General features: G+C 41.7%; 1 protein-coding gene across 4 annotated transcripts; it reads left to right on the top strand.

Moving 5' to 3' along the window:
- The first annotated feature begins 4,302 nt into the window (after positions 1-4,302).
- On the top strand, positions 4,303-16,446 carry chst10 (carbohydrate sulfotransferase 10). 4 transcript variants are annotated; one of them, XM_086046901.1, is made up of 6 exons: positions 4,306-4,887; positions 4,986-5,164; positions 5,236-5,342; positions 5,480-5,726; positions 5,804-5,909; positions 15,656-16,446. In XM_086046901.1, exons 2-6 carry the CDS (start codon positions 5,071-5,073, stop codon positions 16,206-16,208), a joined length of 1,107 nt encoding a protein of 368 aa, XP_085903027.1. In that variant the 5' UTR covers positions 4,306-4,887; positions 4,986-5,070; the 3' UTR covers positions 16,209-16,446. The 4 variants fall into 4 exon arrangements, with proteins under 4 accessions (XP_085903043.1, XP_085903035.1, XP_085903017.1 ...); XM_086046917.1 differs by having other exon boundaries at positions 4,303-5,164; positions 5,494-5,726; XM_086046909.1 differs by having other exon boundaries at positions 4,305-5,164; positions 5,489-5,726.
- The last annotated feature ends 46 nt before the right edge of the window (positions 16,447-16,492 follow it).

Genomic DNA, 16,492 nt, shown 5'->3' with positions numbered 1-16,492 from the left:
TCCTTCTGGTATTGCATCCCTCACTATATATATATAAAAACTAGGAGGTTTACAGTTTCTTCTTGTTTGTGACTTTGTGATAGAAAAATTACCAATTCATTTGTCTGAGTTCCACAAACAAATTCTTTTGTATTGGAAAATGTTGTACGTTCACAACTACTCACCACGTGACTGCTCTTTGGAATAATGGTTACATATTACACAGGAATAAATCATTATTTTTTGAGGATTGGTTTGAGAGGAACATATGGCCATTGTCACATCTAATGGATGACAATGGTGTGTTATTGATTTATGATCAATTTAATTACAAATATAATTTCAGCCCATCTAGATGTAACTTTCATAAATTGATAAATGCACTTCCACAACAATTTGTCTCTATGACTAAAGAAATAATGAAATATCAACAAATAAACCCCCAGCTGCCCCCACCCCTATTGCAAGGGCTCTCAATCAGGGATAGAAAATGTAATAATAATTTCACAATACAGTGTCTTACAAAAATTATATTTCCTGAAAAACAAAACAAGAACGGTATTCATAGGGAGTTTGATGAGGCTACAGTAAACAAGTTAAGAACTATCTAATTGAATCCTTTGACAAAGAGTTTGTTTTCAAGGAGACGCTGAAGAACTAATCCAACCTGCTGGACATGTTCTTCTGGGGTTCGAGAGAAAATCAAAATGTCATCGAGATAAACATACACAAACTGGTAAGGCATATCACAAAGAACGTCATTAATGAGTGCTTGAAAAACGGCCGGAGCATTAGTGAGACCAAAAGACATCACCAAATATTCAAAATGGCCAAGGGCTGTCTTAAACACTGTTTTCCACTAATCTCCCTCCCGGATTCGCACCAAATGATAAGCATTGCAAAGGTCTAGTTTGGTGAAAATGATGGCTTGATTTAGAGGCTCAAAGGAGGGGTCAATGAGCGGAAGTGGGTACTTATTCTTAATGGTGATGCCATTTACATTTTAAAAGTCGATGCATGGCCATAGGATCTTGTCTTTTTTGTCAAGCCAAGGACTCACTGATGTACTTCTCCATGGTCTCCCTCTCGGGGCGTGACAGATTATAAAGTCTACTAGAAAGTAGGGGGGCTCCTGCGAGTAAGTCAATGCCACAGTCATATGGTCGGTGAGGAGCAAGGGGAAGCGCCCGAGACTTACTAAACACCTCCCCCAAGTCATGATATTCAGAGGGATCCAAAGAAAGATCAGAAGGAGAAATGGGAGGAGGAGGATGAGATGTTGGGGATGCAGAACGCAAACAATGAGCATGACAGAAAGTCAAAAAAAAAAGTATAAACACAAAAGTACCATCTGCAGTTTTTTATTTTATTTCAATGGTCCAGTCATCCTTTCACCGTACATGTATTTTGAATGGGTTTCTTTTTTTTTCATCTCTGGACAGTACCTGCATGCACCAACAACACAAATTTTTGTGGTTGATCCTGTCAATGCTAGCCTTGATCTTAAAGTGTCTATGGAGGCAGCTGAGCGCTTCAGGTGGGAATTTTTTCATGTTTTAGACCTATATCTACATATGATAATTGAGTCTAGGGATAGGAATTTCGACTAATTTGCCCGCCGGCTAGTCTCAAATTTTATTTTCGACTAGTCTATAAGGAAGAAAACTTGAATTTTAATACATTTTGAATTCAAAGTTTAAAATGCAAATGTTGTGTGTATTTAGGGGCTATTTTAGCCCAAACATTCAGGACAGTTTGTTAATTTAAATTGTAAATTGTAACAACAACTGACTGAATAAAGGTGAACAATTGAAAGAGAAATACATTTCTGAAACATTTTCCAATGCAATGCATGGCATTTATTATGAATAATGTAATGTGTAATGGTATGACTCCCAGTCCAGCAGGGTCTCATTCTCTAGCACCATGTTAGCTGCATTACCATGCACACAGGGGACGAATTTATTTTGGTAGTGCCCACGTACCCATCACACTCCGCAGGAGAGAAGCCAAGTTTTCAGCTGTGTGTCTTTCCTCTAAGGCTAGGTTCACACCGCAGGCAAATGCGACCCAGAATGGATTTTTTTGCCCATATGCGACCTGTATCTGATTTTTTTATGATAGTCTGAACGGCTCAATTCAGATGTTTTCAAATGCGACCTGGGTCGCTTTCTTATGTGGTCCTAGATCGGATATGTATCCGATCTTTTTCAATGCGTGCGTGGTCTGAACTGCCAGGTCGCATATACTGAATACGACATTGACGAGCCCAAGATGCGCTCCGCGCAGGCGTAGGGAGAGTCCTGGCAGAAGGGGGATCGAATCTGCACTATTGACTTTATATTTTACTTTAATTTAATCCCACTTGAAACGTGAAACATAAAGTGGACATTTATGGTGATCGTAGTAATTCAGCCACGGCTCAGATAGATTGATTTTTTACGCACGGTTATGACGTGACGTCATCGTTAGTGATGTCTCCATGAAATGAGATATGAGAGCGTCGCCTCACAATTTCCCCCAAATACTGTATTTATTTCTACCTGCTACCTAATTGCTTGAATGCCCCGACACGCTGGACCACATCTACTTCCGCAAACACGTCGGGTGTGATGTCGTCTCTTCTTCTGCGCAGGCGGGCCAATTTGACGACGCATGTGTTCATACAGCAGACAAGACAGAGGTCGCATTTTTAATGTACCGGTAATATGAACGCTTACACAAAAAAATTTGATTTTTTAGGGGCGAGGGAGCAATTCTCTCTCTTGGTGCTCAGCATGTTTACAGAGGCCGAGGCAGAGGTGTGTGGAACAAGATGCGTGATACTTAATGCCGCATTTAACCGACAAGTAAAATACAAAACATTTGATAAATCGTAGACGGTTAAACGGCGAAACGACTAGTCGCGCATATTCCTAGTTGAGACATTTTTCATACGTTCATTTGAAATTATTATAGACTACTATATGATATAAACGGTCATCGAGTTTACCTACCGGTTGTTTCATTCACCTGTGGCTAAAGCCAAACTGTGGCAGGGTTCCTACTTTCTGGACTTTAGTTATGGAAGGATGAACACTGAAATAAGTCTTGGAAAGAAAAATAATCATTCATTATACTTACAGATACCACACTTGTGTTTTTAAATAGGAAAATACAATAGGAAAGACAAGGTTCAATTTACTTGGGCACAGGGATTGGTTGAGTTTGACATGGAAACCTGCAACAATTCCACACTCAAATCAAAGAGATGGGACTAGTTGTGGGGTCTTTGTCATGGAGGTAATGCAGACAATTTCAAATTTTTGTTGTCTTGGATCAATGCTCTTTGGACAACATGCATGTCTTCACACTTTGTCAGTTGGCTCACAAACAGTATTTGGTCCTTTTCTGTTAAGATGGCGAGATAAATTATTGAAGGATTTCCTTCAATTCCGCATCAGCTTATCGTCAGGCCCCATCAACAAAGTATAGAGCATCTGAGACTAAAGATGGCAGAGAATATGCTAATTGCATCAGGTAATGTCCATTTTATAAGCATACACTTTCTAATTGTTGATCATCACCAAATAACTTTTGTAATATCAATCAATTATACACCTGCTATCTTTTCTGAAAGGCAGTAGGTGTACATTAATGTTTTGGACTTTTTTTTTTAAGAATACAAGGACATCTGTTCCTACTGTGCAATGAAAGTTCCTCTAGGCTCCAAAGCACAAGGTACACATATTCTTTGGGTGAGTATCATCTGTGAGTGAGACTCGAGTGGATAGAAACGATGAATATATATTAATGTGCATTTACTTTTTGTGGTTTGTATAGGTCAAATGTGACAAATGCAAGAGATGGTTCCATTTGTCTTGTTTGGGAATGGCAGAAAGCAATCTTCCATCAAGAACCACAATGTGGTTGAGTGACATTTGTATATAGATATATGTATGTGTATTTGTCATTGAGTATTGTTGAATATTATCTTCTCCTTAATGACAGTTATGTTGACACTTTGACCTGTAGTAATTAAAGGACCATCATTTCTAATTACTACAGAAATAAGAATGAGAAAAAGTGTTTCACCTGATTTTTATGAATATTTTTGCCAATAGAGTTTGATATTGGTCCTTGAATTGGCTCCAAAATGACCTACATGGCAAAAATTTGAGGTGTAGTAGTTAGAAGCTTTGCCACCTACTACAGCAATCAGAATGAGAAAAGGTGTTACACCTCATTTTTTATGAATATTTGTGTCAATTTAGCACGATACTCATCCTTGAATTGGCGCCAAAAATGATCTCTATAACGAAAATTTGAGGGGTAGTAGTTAGATGCCTCCCTTTGCTATCTACTACAGCAATCAGAATGACAAAATGTTAATTCACTGACTTTTGGTGAATATTTTTGTCAATTGATGACACCCTGCAACATACAATTTGTGGACGGTCCCTAACCTGTGAATATTGAACGTCAAGCAAGTTTTTATCGCTCTGCAAGCTACACCACATTGTATTGGGAAGACTCGGCACATCTCATAACATCACGAGGAAAAAGAGAAGAAGAACCCCGTAGATTTGGTACACGTTGTGGATACACACCGGGCAGGATGAAACCAAGCGTCTTTTACGACAAACGACTGCGCCGCTATACACTAAAACACAGTATGGTGCGGTGGTTGTAATCTTTGTTATATCCAATACTGGTAAAGGGCACCGGATCGCCAGTCTTCTGCCTCATGTGGTGTTCGGAGTCGACTATCTTCACCGAAATCAGCTTGACAACGCCAAGCGCCTGGTTGCTGTCACCACGCCTTTCACGGAGAAAATACACCGTTGGCGTCCACGTGAGGAGGTTGTTTGCGGCCGCAGTCCAGTAGCCAAAATCCACGGCTAACTTCTGGAGCTAACGGCTAGGCTAGTGAGTCAGCTAGTTGTTGTTTATTCTCAGGACATTGACTCGAACGCAAATGGACGAATTTGGTTGGGAATGAAGACGTGTTGACTCTGTTCGAGCAGGCGTCATCAGTTCATGCACAAGGCAGGCCAGCTCTAGCTTGTCAACAGCGTTGAGAGGCTTCCTTGGCCGCCGGCTGATGCAGCGATGCGGCACCACTGGTTGTTCCTCGGGGCTTGCGGCTGGGTGCTGCTCATCCTCGTATTTGTCACCAAGTTCATTAACCACAGAGCTGTCGAGGGTGAGTTCTCCTCGCAGTGATGGGTCACGTGTTTTGTTTTTCTTTAAAGCACCCTCATTGATATTTTACAGAATATGAAGAGCGACTTGGTGGTCGCAGCTCGACTGTGTCGGGATACACGGTGGGGAAGCTTCCGCTTCCCGATGCAGGAAAACCGGTTTCACACCAACCAGATCAGGTAAACAGCAAATCAAGGTAAGCCATAACTAACGAAATATATATTGTAATTGACTTACTGCGTGTGCGTGCGCGCGTGTGTGTGTGTGTGTGTGTGCGCGGGTGTGGGGGTGTGTGTGTGTGTGTGTGTGGTGGGAGGGGGTTAAGTGGAGGGCTCAGTATTCAGCCGCCCCTACGATGTCAGAGTGGGACTCTGTTGTTGAAAGTCGACTACAACTGCTCTCAGCTGTATGTAAGAACAGCAGCCTCAGGAATTTGACTCACACCCCCATCAGCAAGTTTGTCCTGGATCGCATCTTTGTCTGCGACAAGCACAACATCTTGTTCTGCCAGACCCCCAAAGTGGGAAACACGCAGTGGAAGAAGGTCCTAATTACCCTCAATGGTACATCGGACACGCATTCATTCACATGCGCCATCAACTCATCTGCTGACTTTTCGTGTTATTGTTGTCATTGACAGGAGCCTTTTCAGGTGTTGAGGAGATCCCAGAGAACCTCGTCCACGACCATGAGAAGAACGGCCTGCCTCGCCTCTCATCACTGACGCCGCAGGAAATTACACACAGGTGAGTCACAGTGATGACCCTCTCCGCACCCGAGTACACAGATCAGGGGCGTTTCTGGTAGTCACAGTGGGGGCCCTCGGCAAGAGTGAGCATGGGGGCCCTCCTGGCCCAAAATCAAGACCATCATTCAATCCAGAAATCTTTTATTTGAAATAACAGAAGTGCACAATCATGTAAGAAAACTTTAAATACAATATAACATAACAAACGCAACTGAAATATCCAATGTTTTCTGAATAATAAAAACAATGAGAGAAGCACAACATATTTCGTCAGCTGGCTTTATGTTTACGCTGCAAAAATTGTGTATGCTACAGTACCGTTGCTACGTAATTAATGAACAGCCGACTTCACTCTTCTTGATGATATATTTGATTAATGTGACATACAGACAATTCAAGGGGATATACTGTATGATATTGCCATCTTCCAAATATAAATTAGTTACTGATTAGCTTACTGTGTTTAACTAAGATATGCTAAGCTGGTGCAGTAAACATGTCATCTGCAGTTGTGCTTTGTGAGACTGAAGTCAATTATCTGGCTTGGCACCTGGGGGGTCCAAGCATATTGGTAGGGGGTGCCCCCACGGCCCGCACCACTAGCTCTGCTGGTGGTACAGCCAACGCTGCATTCGTGGAAGGTTGGAAGACTCGGATTGTCCCAGTTCCGACCACAAAGCGTTCGAGGCGAATGTAAACATCAAAGATGGCTGATTCCGATAAATTGTTTGTTGTTTTGCTTCATTGCAACTAGGGATGTAACGATGTATCAAAAATCGTTATAAAATCGCTATAAACTGCTTAAAATATGCATTGATGTAAAAAAAGAAAGAAATAAAAGAATTGAATTTGCAATGCCATTTTTAACAATAGCCGTTCTCTCATGTCATGCCGGTTTGCAACGCACATGCGCAGTAGTGGTCATCCGTGATGTAAACAGAAACATTTGTGGGTAATGGTGTCATGGCTACCCGAGTGGGCGTTAACAACAAAATCCGAAAGTCCGGGCGCATTTCACAAAATTACCTAAAGCAATGTAAATCTCCCTTTCATAGCAGCACGGCGGTGATAAAAGAGCATCTAAAAAGGAAGCACCTTGTGGCTGATGCCCAATATTCATTTATGACATTGGGACAGTCATTTCTGGAAGGGAGCTGTAGTTAGCACACACAGACTCCCGTGTGCGTCTGATGGAATGCCACACGCATGTAATTTTTTAGCGTGTACTATGGATTATGGAGGCATTAGTCAGCAAACTCAGGTTTATTAAAAAACAAAACACAGTTTTTGTATACCCGCAGTTGACATATAGTAAGAGGACATGTGCTGCCTCACGGTCACTATGGCCACGTATCGAGTGTTGCGTTTATGAACCACTAAAAGTTAAACAACATGACCTATTTTCCACAAACACTTAATGGCAACAACTAACAATAAAAGACATAACATATCTAGGTCGTTAGAATATACTAATTCAGACCACTAAAAAAATCATGGTCCTCCTCATCTTTTAGGGTTTTTTTCTGTTCCGGGTGCATACCACATTTTGAATGTTTAGATCAAATTATGCATGTTATAGAAGTAAAACAAAATGTTTTGGATAAAGTTTAGATAAAGTGTTTAGATTTATTTAGCACAGTTGCTTTGCCCTAAATTTACTCATATGATTTCACTCCTATATTAAAAAAAGGCTTGGTGCTCAAGAAAAGTGAAAAAAATATGTTTTCAAGTATTTCTTTTTTGTATTTGTAGGTAATTTCAAAGTATTAGTTCAACTCGGCATAGTGTATAGTTTTTGGTTCCATTTTAAAATACACAAACCTTTACAGCTAAAAAAAATTAAGGCCACAGTACTGCCTTCAATTTCAATTACTCCATCATCTGTAAACATGTCAGGAATGTTGCTACAAGCTGCAAAGTGTAATACAACTTGAATGTACTTTCATCTTAATTGTCTTTATTATTCTTATTTTGTACATGCCTTAAAGAATTCTTGTTGTAAGCTACCGATGGTCATATCAGAACCTGGTGTGGTATGATCCGAATAGATGACTAATCGCGACTATCCATCCATCCATTATCGATACCGCTTCTCCTCACAAGGGTCGCGGGGCATGCTGGAGCCTATCCCAGCTGTCTTCGGGCAGTAGGCAGGGGACACCCTGAATTGGTTGCCAGCCAACCGCAGGGCACACAGAGACAAACAAACATCCGCACCCACAATCACACCTAGGGGGAATTTAGAGAGTGCAATCAACTTGCCATGCATGTTTTTGGAATGTGGGAGGAAAACCGGAGTACCCGGAGAAACAGTTTATCCGGTGTGTGCGCTGGCGTTAGACATGCCAAGGAAGCTGCAAACATTCTCAGAACGTAACACGCTGCCAACTAGGGCTGTCCCGGCTACCGATGACGTAAATACGTCGGCACGCACATACCGTCGAGTGTCGATGATGTGAATACCTCAACATGAACGAACACCTGAAGCGACGTCACCCAGGTGCTGCTGGAAGATGACAGAAAGCAAAAATCTAGAGGATCCTAAGTTCATCTAAGTAACTACGAACTAATATGACCCGGTTTTACTCTAGTTGCTGTTATGTGCAACGTATTGTTAATGTGCATCGTTAAGTTTCATTTCTCGAAGCGGCGGGTTGCAGTCAAAATTACAGTGTTGTGTTTCAGCTTTGTGCATTATGGGGCTAACTTTAGCAAAACGTTTAAAAAAAACAAACAATTTTTTGGGGGAAATTAGGGTGTAACGAGTCACCCACCACACCGACGTATCGATTAATATTCCTGATCGAGCTACCTTGATTGAATTTATATTTCACTCCAGTCAAATTGAGTTGGTGCTTGCAACTAACGTAACTGGTTCTGTTTCTTTATGTACCCACTAGGGGTGGGCGATATGACGATATTAAATCGTTAAGCGGTGTTCACGATCTCATAAAGCCGAAAGATCGTTTGATCGTCTACATGGCACATTCTAAACAGTTTAGCTCTATCGCGGCGCAAAGCCACTGACGCGTATACCCGACAACCAATCACAGCACGCACAGTGCACCGTACGTGACACTCCCCGCCTCCCTGTGTGTTTGTATAGCGGGAAGCTATAGCGGAAAGTCACCACGAAGCCGAGTTGGTCCCGAAAAGAAACTCCACATCCACGGTGTCGATTTGGTTTGGCTTTTCCTCGGAGGAGAAAGCGCAAATCAGTTATTTGCAAAGTTTGCAGAGACTCAGTTCGGACGTCAGCGCCGACAGCCAAAGCAAACGGAGATCGGACACGTGGCAGCCAGAGGCAGCCAGAGGCAGCCGCTAGCTCCAAGGTAACGCAACCCACGGTAACACAGCCATTTAACAAGAGCACTCCATATGAAAAAACAAGCAAGCAGTGTAAAGAAGTAACTGAGGCAGTGACTTATTACCTTGCTGAAGACATGATTCCCATTAAAACAGTGGAAAACGAGGGGTTTAAAAGTCTTCAAAGTACTAGACCTGCGTTACGAGCTGTGTTTTTATGTTTACATTATGCTACCTTTTATGTTTACTTTCACTGCACATTTTGATAAAAATTGCCATGATTCAAATTAAAACCTGTTCAGAAAGCTTAGCTGACTTAAAATGTCATTTTTTCTTTTAGAGTTTTATACACATTTTAATTATGTTTTGTATGTTTATCATGAGGAACATGGTCAGAAATGTGCAAATTAGTTTTAAAAAAAACATGTAAAAAAAGAATCATGAGAAAATCGTGATCGTGATTTTATTTTTTAAAAATCGTGATATGATATTTTTGCCAGATCACCCACCCCTAAGTACCAACAAACGATAACACGCAACATCTGTTTATATATCTAAACTGCTGCTGTCCCGGAAAGCGCTTGGTCTCAGCGTCTTTGTGCAGACCCCGGGTGCAAACAGCATGCACATCGTATTTAGGATGATGTCCTGCTTCCGCTGCTTAAAAAAACAAACAAAACAAAAACAACAAAAACTAGAGGAAACACCGACCTTCTTACCATAGTCTGTGACTATGTGAATCATTGTGATGACTTTCAGTATGCGCTCTACTTTATCTGTCTGTTTTTAAGGTGAAAGCAAACTGATGTTACACAGTCCCCCACAAAATAAAAACGGAATGCACATCAGAAAAAGAATCTCAAATCACACAAAGTATCCTTAAAATTATTGTCCAGAAAATGAGACCCATTGCATTTGTGGAGGGTTTTCCTCATTGGACTTTATTTATGAGTTATTTATTTTTTAGTTATACTTGGGCTGCTTAACATGAGCTCACACATTGTTTCACTGTAATGCATGGACAGAGAAATACCTCATTCATTTTCACACGTCATGATGCTTGCCTAAAAGAGATGAGTGTTTATTCAATTTCAAAAGTTTTTTTTTTACTTGAATAAACAAAGAATTTTAAAAAAGTGTTCAGAAGTGGTTTGATGAATTATTAATTGTCAACCCCAAAATTGCTGTATTAGTTGAAAAAATTATCGTTAGACTGATCGGAAAAAGTAGTCGATAGATTAATCGGGAGAAAAATAATCGTTTGGGACAGCCCTACTGCCAACGCAAAGGCTAACTTGCAATACAGGCAGTCCTCATATTACGACGTACTTTGCTTTAGTCGACGTTTCGACTTTACGACGCCCGTGCCTCCTCCTCCATTTTTTCCCCAGCACCTTAGTGACCACGTATACATGCAGTCAATATTCGGGTTAAAGTCAAAATTCCGATTTCTGAAACATTCAGAATATTCCGTTTACATGATTGAGCGGACAGAGTTGCTCCGGCATTTGAATAACCCACTGTGTACGGCGACACACGTCGTCATGACTCAAATGGACATCATTTCCGCTTGTTACTTTCAACTGTCAATAAAACACTTGATATTATTCATGTCACTCACCACATGAATGAAGCAGCCGGTTTCCCTCTTGCTCCAAAAGTGTGCTTTTGTGCTGCGCCTCTGAGCTTGTTTACCTTTGCTTGTGTATTTGCGATGGATTTCTCGCCAAACAACGCGCGTCCGCATACAAGCACTTCCTGTACTACAACGACCAGCATTCCTTGTGGTTGAGTAATGAGCATGCGCAGAGTGTCTCGATCGTGTGTTTGCACCGCGGCAGTATCTTTGCCTTTTTCGCCCTCCTCTCCTTCTTCTCCATCCACATCTCAGCAGTGCTAAGTACAGCATATTCTGCTTTTTATTTCAATGTATTTTCGTAATTTCAAACAAAGTATTTTGACATAAATTTCGACTTTAACGGTGAAATCCAACATACGCGGAAATTTGTGTTACATTGCCAGTGTAGGAACGGAACTCGTTCATAAAATGAGGACTCCCTGTAGTCTCAATAGGCTTTTATTTTGAAGTTTGCCCATGTGGTGGCGTAACGGCTACCATGACTTATCTTTTTTGTCATTTCAGCTTGACTTGGCCCAGTTTTTATTGCCACTACATAGTTGCTACCAACATCAACACAACACCATCACAAAATCATATTCAACTGCTAATTTAGGATGCTAAGAAACCGTTCATTAATTACACCGTCATTTTATGACACGATTTAAAGGAAGAGGATGTGCGTTAAATTGCACTTTGAGGTTTTTCTCATTCACGGGCCGTGTATAAAATAAGAAAGTATTTTGCTTTATATTGCATATTTGACATTTGATTTGAATGTTTCTTTAAAGCAGCACTGGGCAAGAAATCGACCTTAATAAAATTGTTTCACAATTCTTTTGATGAAACATTGACTTACAAGTAGTTGAATGGGACTTTTGTCATGCCCTGGGGGGTCTGTATCGTTTTTACTCGCACTAAGGAACTTTGAGGAGGGTGGAAGCAACCCTGGCACACAAAAACATACAAATGTCCTGAATTGCTTTACGGCATACTCACTTCCTCCTTTTGCTATAAGGAACTCGAACGTCGACACGCTATTACTGGTGCCATGGCAGAAGCCCCAAAACAAACAAAATAAGAAAAATATTGTCTAAACAAAATTATATTAATTACCTCATTGCTATTCATCTTTCACACAGCCATTAGAAATATTAATGCAATTCAGTCCAACTTACAGGCCAGTGAGAGCACGACATTACCGTGCATCGGAGCTGTGCTACCATATGGTGCCGCCATAATCAACAAAAACTGACATATGGCACAGTGTTGCTTTAACGGGCAAACCTGTTTTCTAAAATAACTAAAGACAGAGTTCTATTTTTATTTTTTATTTTTTTTATTTTTGCTGATCCGAAAAACAATCCGATCCGTGACCCTAATCAGTGATCCAATCTGAACTGTGATCTTTTTTGATCAGTTGCACCACTAATTACATATATTTTGACCTCCTGTAAACCTTCTTCATAATTTCCCATACTTAAAAAAAACCATTTATTTTTCAGTTATTTTGAAAGGGCGATTAGTAACTCTAGCAAAATGGGGGTCACTCATAAGAGTGTCAATAGTTTGTAGCAGCCGGGAGCAATGCCTGCATTACTCCTGCCCGCCTCTAGGGGCACCACATCAACGTTTTATGTTATTTAGAGGGGTATTTGACGAAAAAGCTCATTAAATCAGTAATAGTTGTCAGTGTTCATGAGAAATTGTTGTGCTACAATAAAATAAGTTGTGAGCTCTTGGCATAAAATAGAGGTTAATACCTTGACCCAAACACACACACAATTCACGCTTGACTTCTGTATATGGACAATGTTTATTAACTATTCTAGTGGAACATAACAAGAAAACACTACGATATAGCAGGCCTAAATAAACGAAGAAAAACAAAAAAATATATATAAAAAATAATAGGGAGGTAAGTGAAGAATGGGACGTCTGACTAAATGAGTGTATGGACGACTAGAGTCAAGTCGGCGGACTTTATGAAATGCACAAAGTAAGCTAGCGTTCACTATCAATTTGTATGCACCCACTGTGAAAAGCCTCGGCGAGTCACACAGTAGTCACTTTCATTTGCTGAAGCTCACGTAATGAGCGATGAGAGGAAGGACCTTCACTCATTTGCAGATGGAAGAACAACCAAAAAAAAATTGAAAAAAGAAAAATAGAACGGGGCTGCTTGGAGCAGGACCAAGCTTTGTTGGGTTCTCAGATGACCCGACCGGCCGCGGCGCGGGGTTGGGGGTCCGAACGGGACAGAACCGGCGTGTTGCTTCAGGGGTTGCTGCCTAAGGGCCGGAGTCCGGCGCGTCTGCCACATGTGTGGTGACGAGGTTCGGAGCGGTCCAATTTAGCTTTTCAGGTCGACCGCGGTTGATTTTCGGGCGCGTGGATGCTCCAGCAAAAATGCAGCCAAAAGATCCAAAAGTTGAGAAGTGAAAAAGTGAGTTTGAGAAGTTTCTTTGGGGGAGAGCTTTGGAGAGAGAGAAATTTTTGAAGAGCCAATTCTTGAAGAGATTATTTTGAGAGAGGGTCAAGTTGAGAGAGTTTGTCTGGAGAGCTTGAAGTTCAGAGCGAGCGAGACAAAGGCCAGACTCTTTCATCTCTTTAAGAAAAAGAAGAGGGGGTGAGATGTCCACCCCACCTCCAGCTTAGGTTTCAGGTAAGCTTCAAGTCATGACAATAAAGTTAGATTTGAGTCTATTAAATTGTCCTGTTTGAAACCTTTCACAATTTGTAACTGGGATAACCTGTCATACTTCAGCTGGGAAACATCTCATTCTGAATGCGTCTAAAGTTTAGGAGTCAAAGGTATGAATTTAAGCCTATATCTACACTCATAAACCAGTCCAGGAAAATAATTTATTACCATAGAGAAGCAGATTCATCAATGCAAAGTTAGCAGGATACACAAAGTAAGCAATATACAAACATACATTCAACTATGTTTCATTTCAAGGTAATTTTGATTGATCAAAAGCATAAGAAGTTCAATGCTGCAGTTCCCATGTTGACCACTTGGGGTCTTCATCCAGCACTGTCGATATTCATCGGGGTTTGTGAGAAACACCTTCTGGCTTCCCGCTGGGGGGAGGCTCCATGAAGTTTGTTTTAAGGCCGTTCGAATCCACATCTGTTGTCTGGAGAGGTTTTCAGGTGATGACGAGTGGCTCCTTATCAGGATTTTGGGTCTTCCTGAGTCCTAGCATGTCCTTGTTAAGTCAAATGGCGGGGGTCCCCTGATGATTCAATTGTGTTGAAGTGAGGCTGAAGCAGACTTGATGGCATCTCCTGGCTAACTCTTGTCTTCAGCCCTGAAGATGTGGTCTAACTGAAGGCATTTTCGCTACATAACAAAAATGCTTGCAATATCTCAATGGTACTTATTAAAAGTGAAGACAATTTGCAATTTTGGTATTTTAGCAAGAAACCTGAAGTTGATGCTCATAATTTGCCTTTGCGGGTCACATAAAATGATGGGGCGGGCTGAATCTTGCAACACGCCTTGCCAGTTTTCCACAATTCCTGACCGCTTACTCAACATTTCAACCAAATGGCCACGATAACTTACCAGAAAGGAAATGAGCACCACAAACGTAGGCATTCCCGATAATGTCCTCGGTCTAAGTCCAGGGGTCGGCAACCTGCGGCTCTGGAGCCGCATGCGACTCTTTCATCCTTATATTGGGGCTCTGTGTGGCTTGGGAAAATAAATTAGAAGTGTCCGATTGAAGTGTATTGTGACATCAGACGTATCTTAGTTATCGCCCTTTTTGTTATTCCAACACGGCTACTGTGGGCCGTAGTTGACGCCAACTACAGTGCAACAACAGTCCCGTCATAAGTACACGCGGATCTCGCGTCCTTCACGCTGTCCGCTCACTCGCACACCCCTCCCATCCAGCGTGATGCATTCCGGAACCTCAAAAACAACACAACTTAGCCAAATGTCACTACAACACACATGACCCAATTCGTTACACATTTTTGAGACGAATAACATACTGTATCATGTCTTTTTATCAAGTCAAAGTTTTAACTTCTCTCTTCAGACCTGGTGCAATTTTGGCAATCAGCATTTGCCTTCTTCAGAGATGTTTAACAGTACTTGATGTGTCAGGAGGCAGCTGACATGCGTGACTGCCTTCTGACACGCCTGCTGCCAGCGATACCAAAACTGCACAATTTCAGACAAAGTATTTCACTAGTGTGTTCGTTTGTTAATTGTAAGATTTCTGTGATCTCTAAATATTAAAATAAAATCATGTATCGTCATCGGCCGAACACCTCGGAAGTCCAAATATGGTCAAATGAATTTGTTCTGCAAATCGATTCTAATGATCCATTCCTTCTTCGTCTGTAATTTTTATGCAAATTAAAGATGTGAAAATAGCAAATACTCAAATAAAGCACAAGTGAAAACAGTAAGGTTCGCTGGATTACGTTGGCTTGTTTAAAATGGATAGATGGGATACTTCGTTGCAAAAAGACCCCCTTCAATCGTGTGTCGGTGTCGTGAGGTAAGTCCGTTTCATTTTATTATGCACTTTATAGATGTGGGTAATGACGAATAGGCAGACATTTTCATTTCAGATGTCAAAAAGTGTTTGCGGCTCCCAGTGTTTTCTTTTCCGTGGAAACTGTATCGAAATGACTCCTTGAGTATTAAAGGTTGACGACCCCCCGGGCCAATCTGTACGTTTAAAGCCACTTCAATTTACACACCCGTACACACACCAGCTAGGCATGTTGGTATTTTTTTTAAAGGTTTTTCCATCCTGAATAGTTAACAGGATAACTTGTATTCTGCTCAACAGGTTAAAGACTTACTTTAAATTTTTCATCGTGAGAGATCCATTCGAGCGTCTGATCTCTGCCTTCAATGACAAGTTTATCAAGAACCCCCGCTTTGAGCCTTGGTACCGGCACGACATCGCTCCGGTCATCATCCGCAAGTACCGCAGAAGCCATCGCGACAGTGACCTTGCGGCGTCCGGCTTGCACTTTGAGGATTTTCTCCGTTACCTGGGGGACGTCGAGGGCCGCCGCCGCCTGGATCGTCAGTTTGGCGAGCACATCATTCACTGGATGACATACGCCGAGTTGTGCGCGCCGTGCGACATCCACTACGATGTCATAGGCCACCACGAGACTCTGGAGCGGGACGCCGCCCACATTCTGAGGAGATCAGGCATCGAGCGGCTGGTGTCTTACCCGGCCATCCCTCCCGGCATCACACACTACAACAAGACCAAGATTGAGCACTACTTCTCTGGAATCAGCAAACGGGACATCAGGCGCCTGTATGCGCGCTACCAGGGGGACTTCTACTTATTTGGGTACCCAACACCTGACTTTTTACTCAACTGACATGAATTCCGCTGACTGCGTGTCACACAGCTGACCTATCTAACAAGTGCCGTGTCACTTATTGATCACAGCAGTCACTCAAATGCAACTGATTGTTGCATTAGTAGCACTTACAAGCTAGTTTCTGTACACTGTATGGATCGCAAGGTCTGAGCGCATCTACCTAAATGAACTTTTCTACATTTTTTTGTATACTTGAGGGGATGGGGTTTCATGATAAATAAAGGGAAGGGGCAAAGACACGAATAATTACTGAAGTCCTGATGCATCCAAATGGATGCTGG

Source organism: Filicampus tigris, chromosome 1 (genome assembly GCF_054856515.1).
Source record: "Filicampus tigris isolate MCC_2025a chromosome 1, RoL_Ftig_1.0, whole genome shotgun sequence".
Classification (NCBI taxonomy): domain Eukaryota; kingdom Metazoa; phylum Chordata; class Actinopteri; order Syngnathiformes; family Syngnathidae; genus Filicampus; species Filicampus tigris.
Note: the sequence above shows the minus strand (reverse complement) of the source record. Positions and strands in the feature narration are given on the sequence as shown.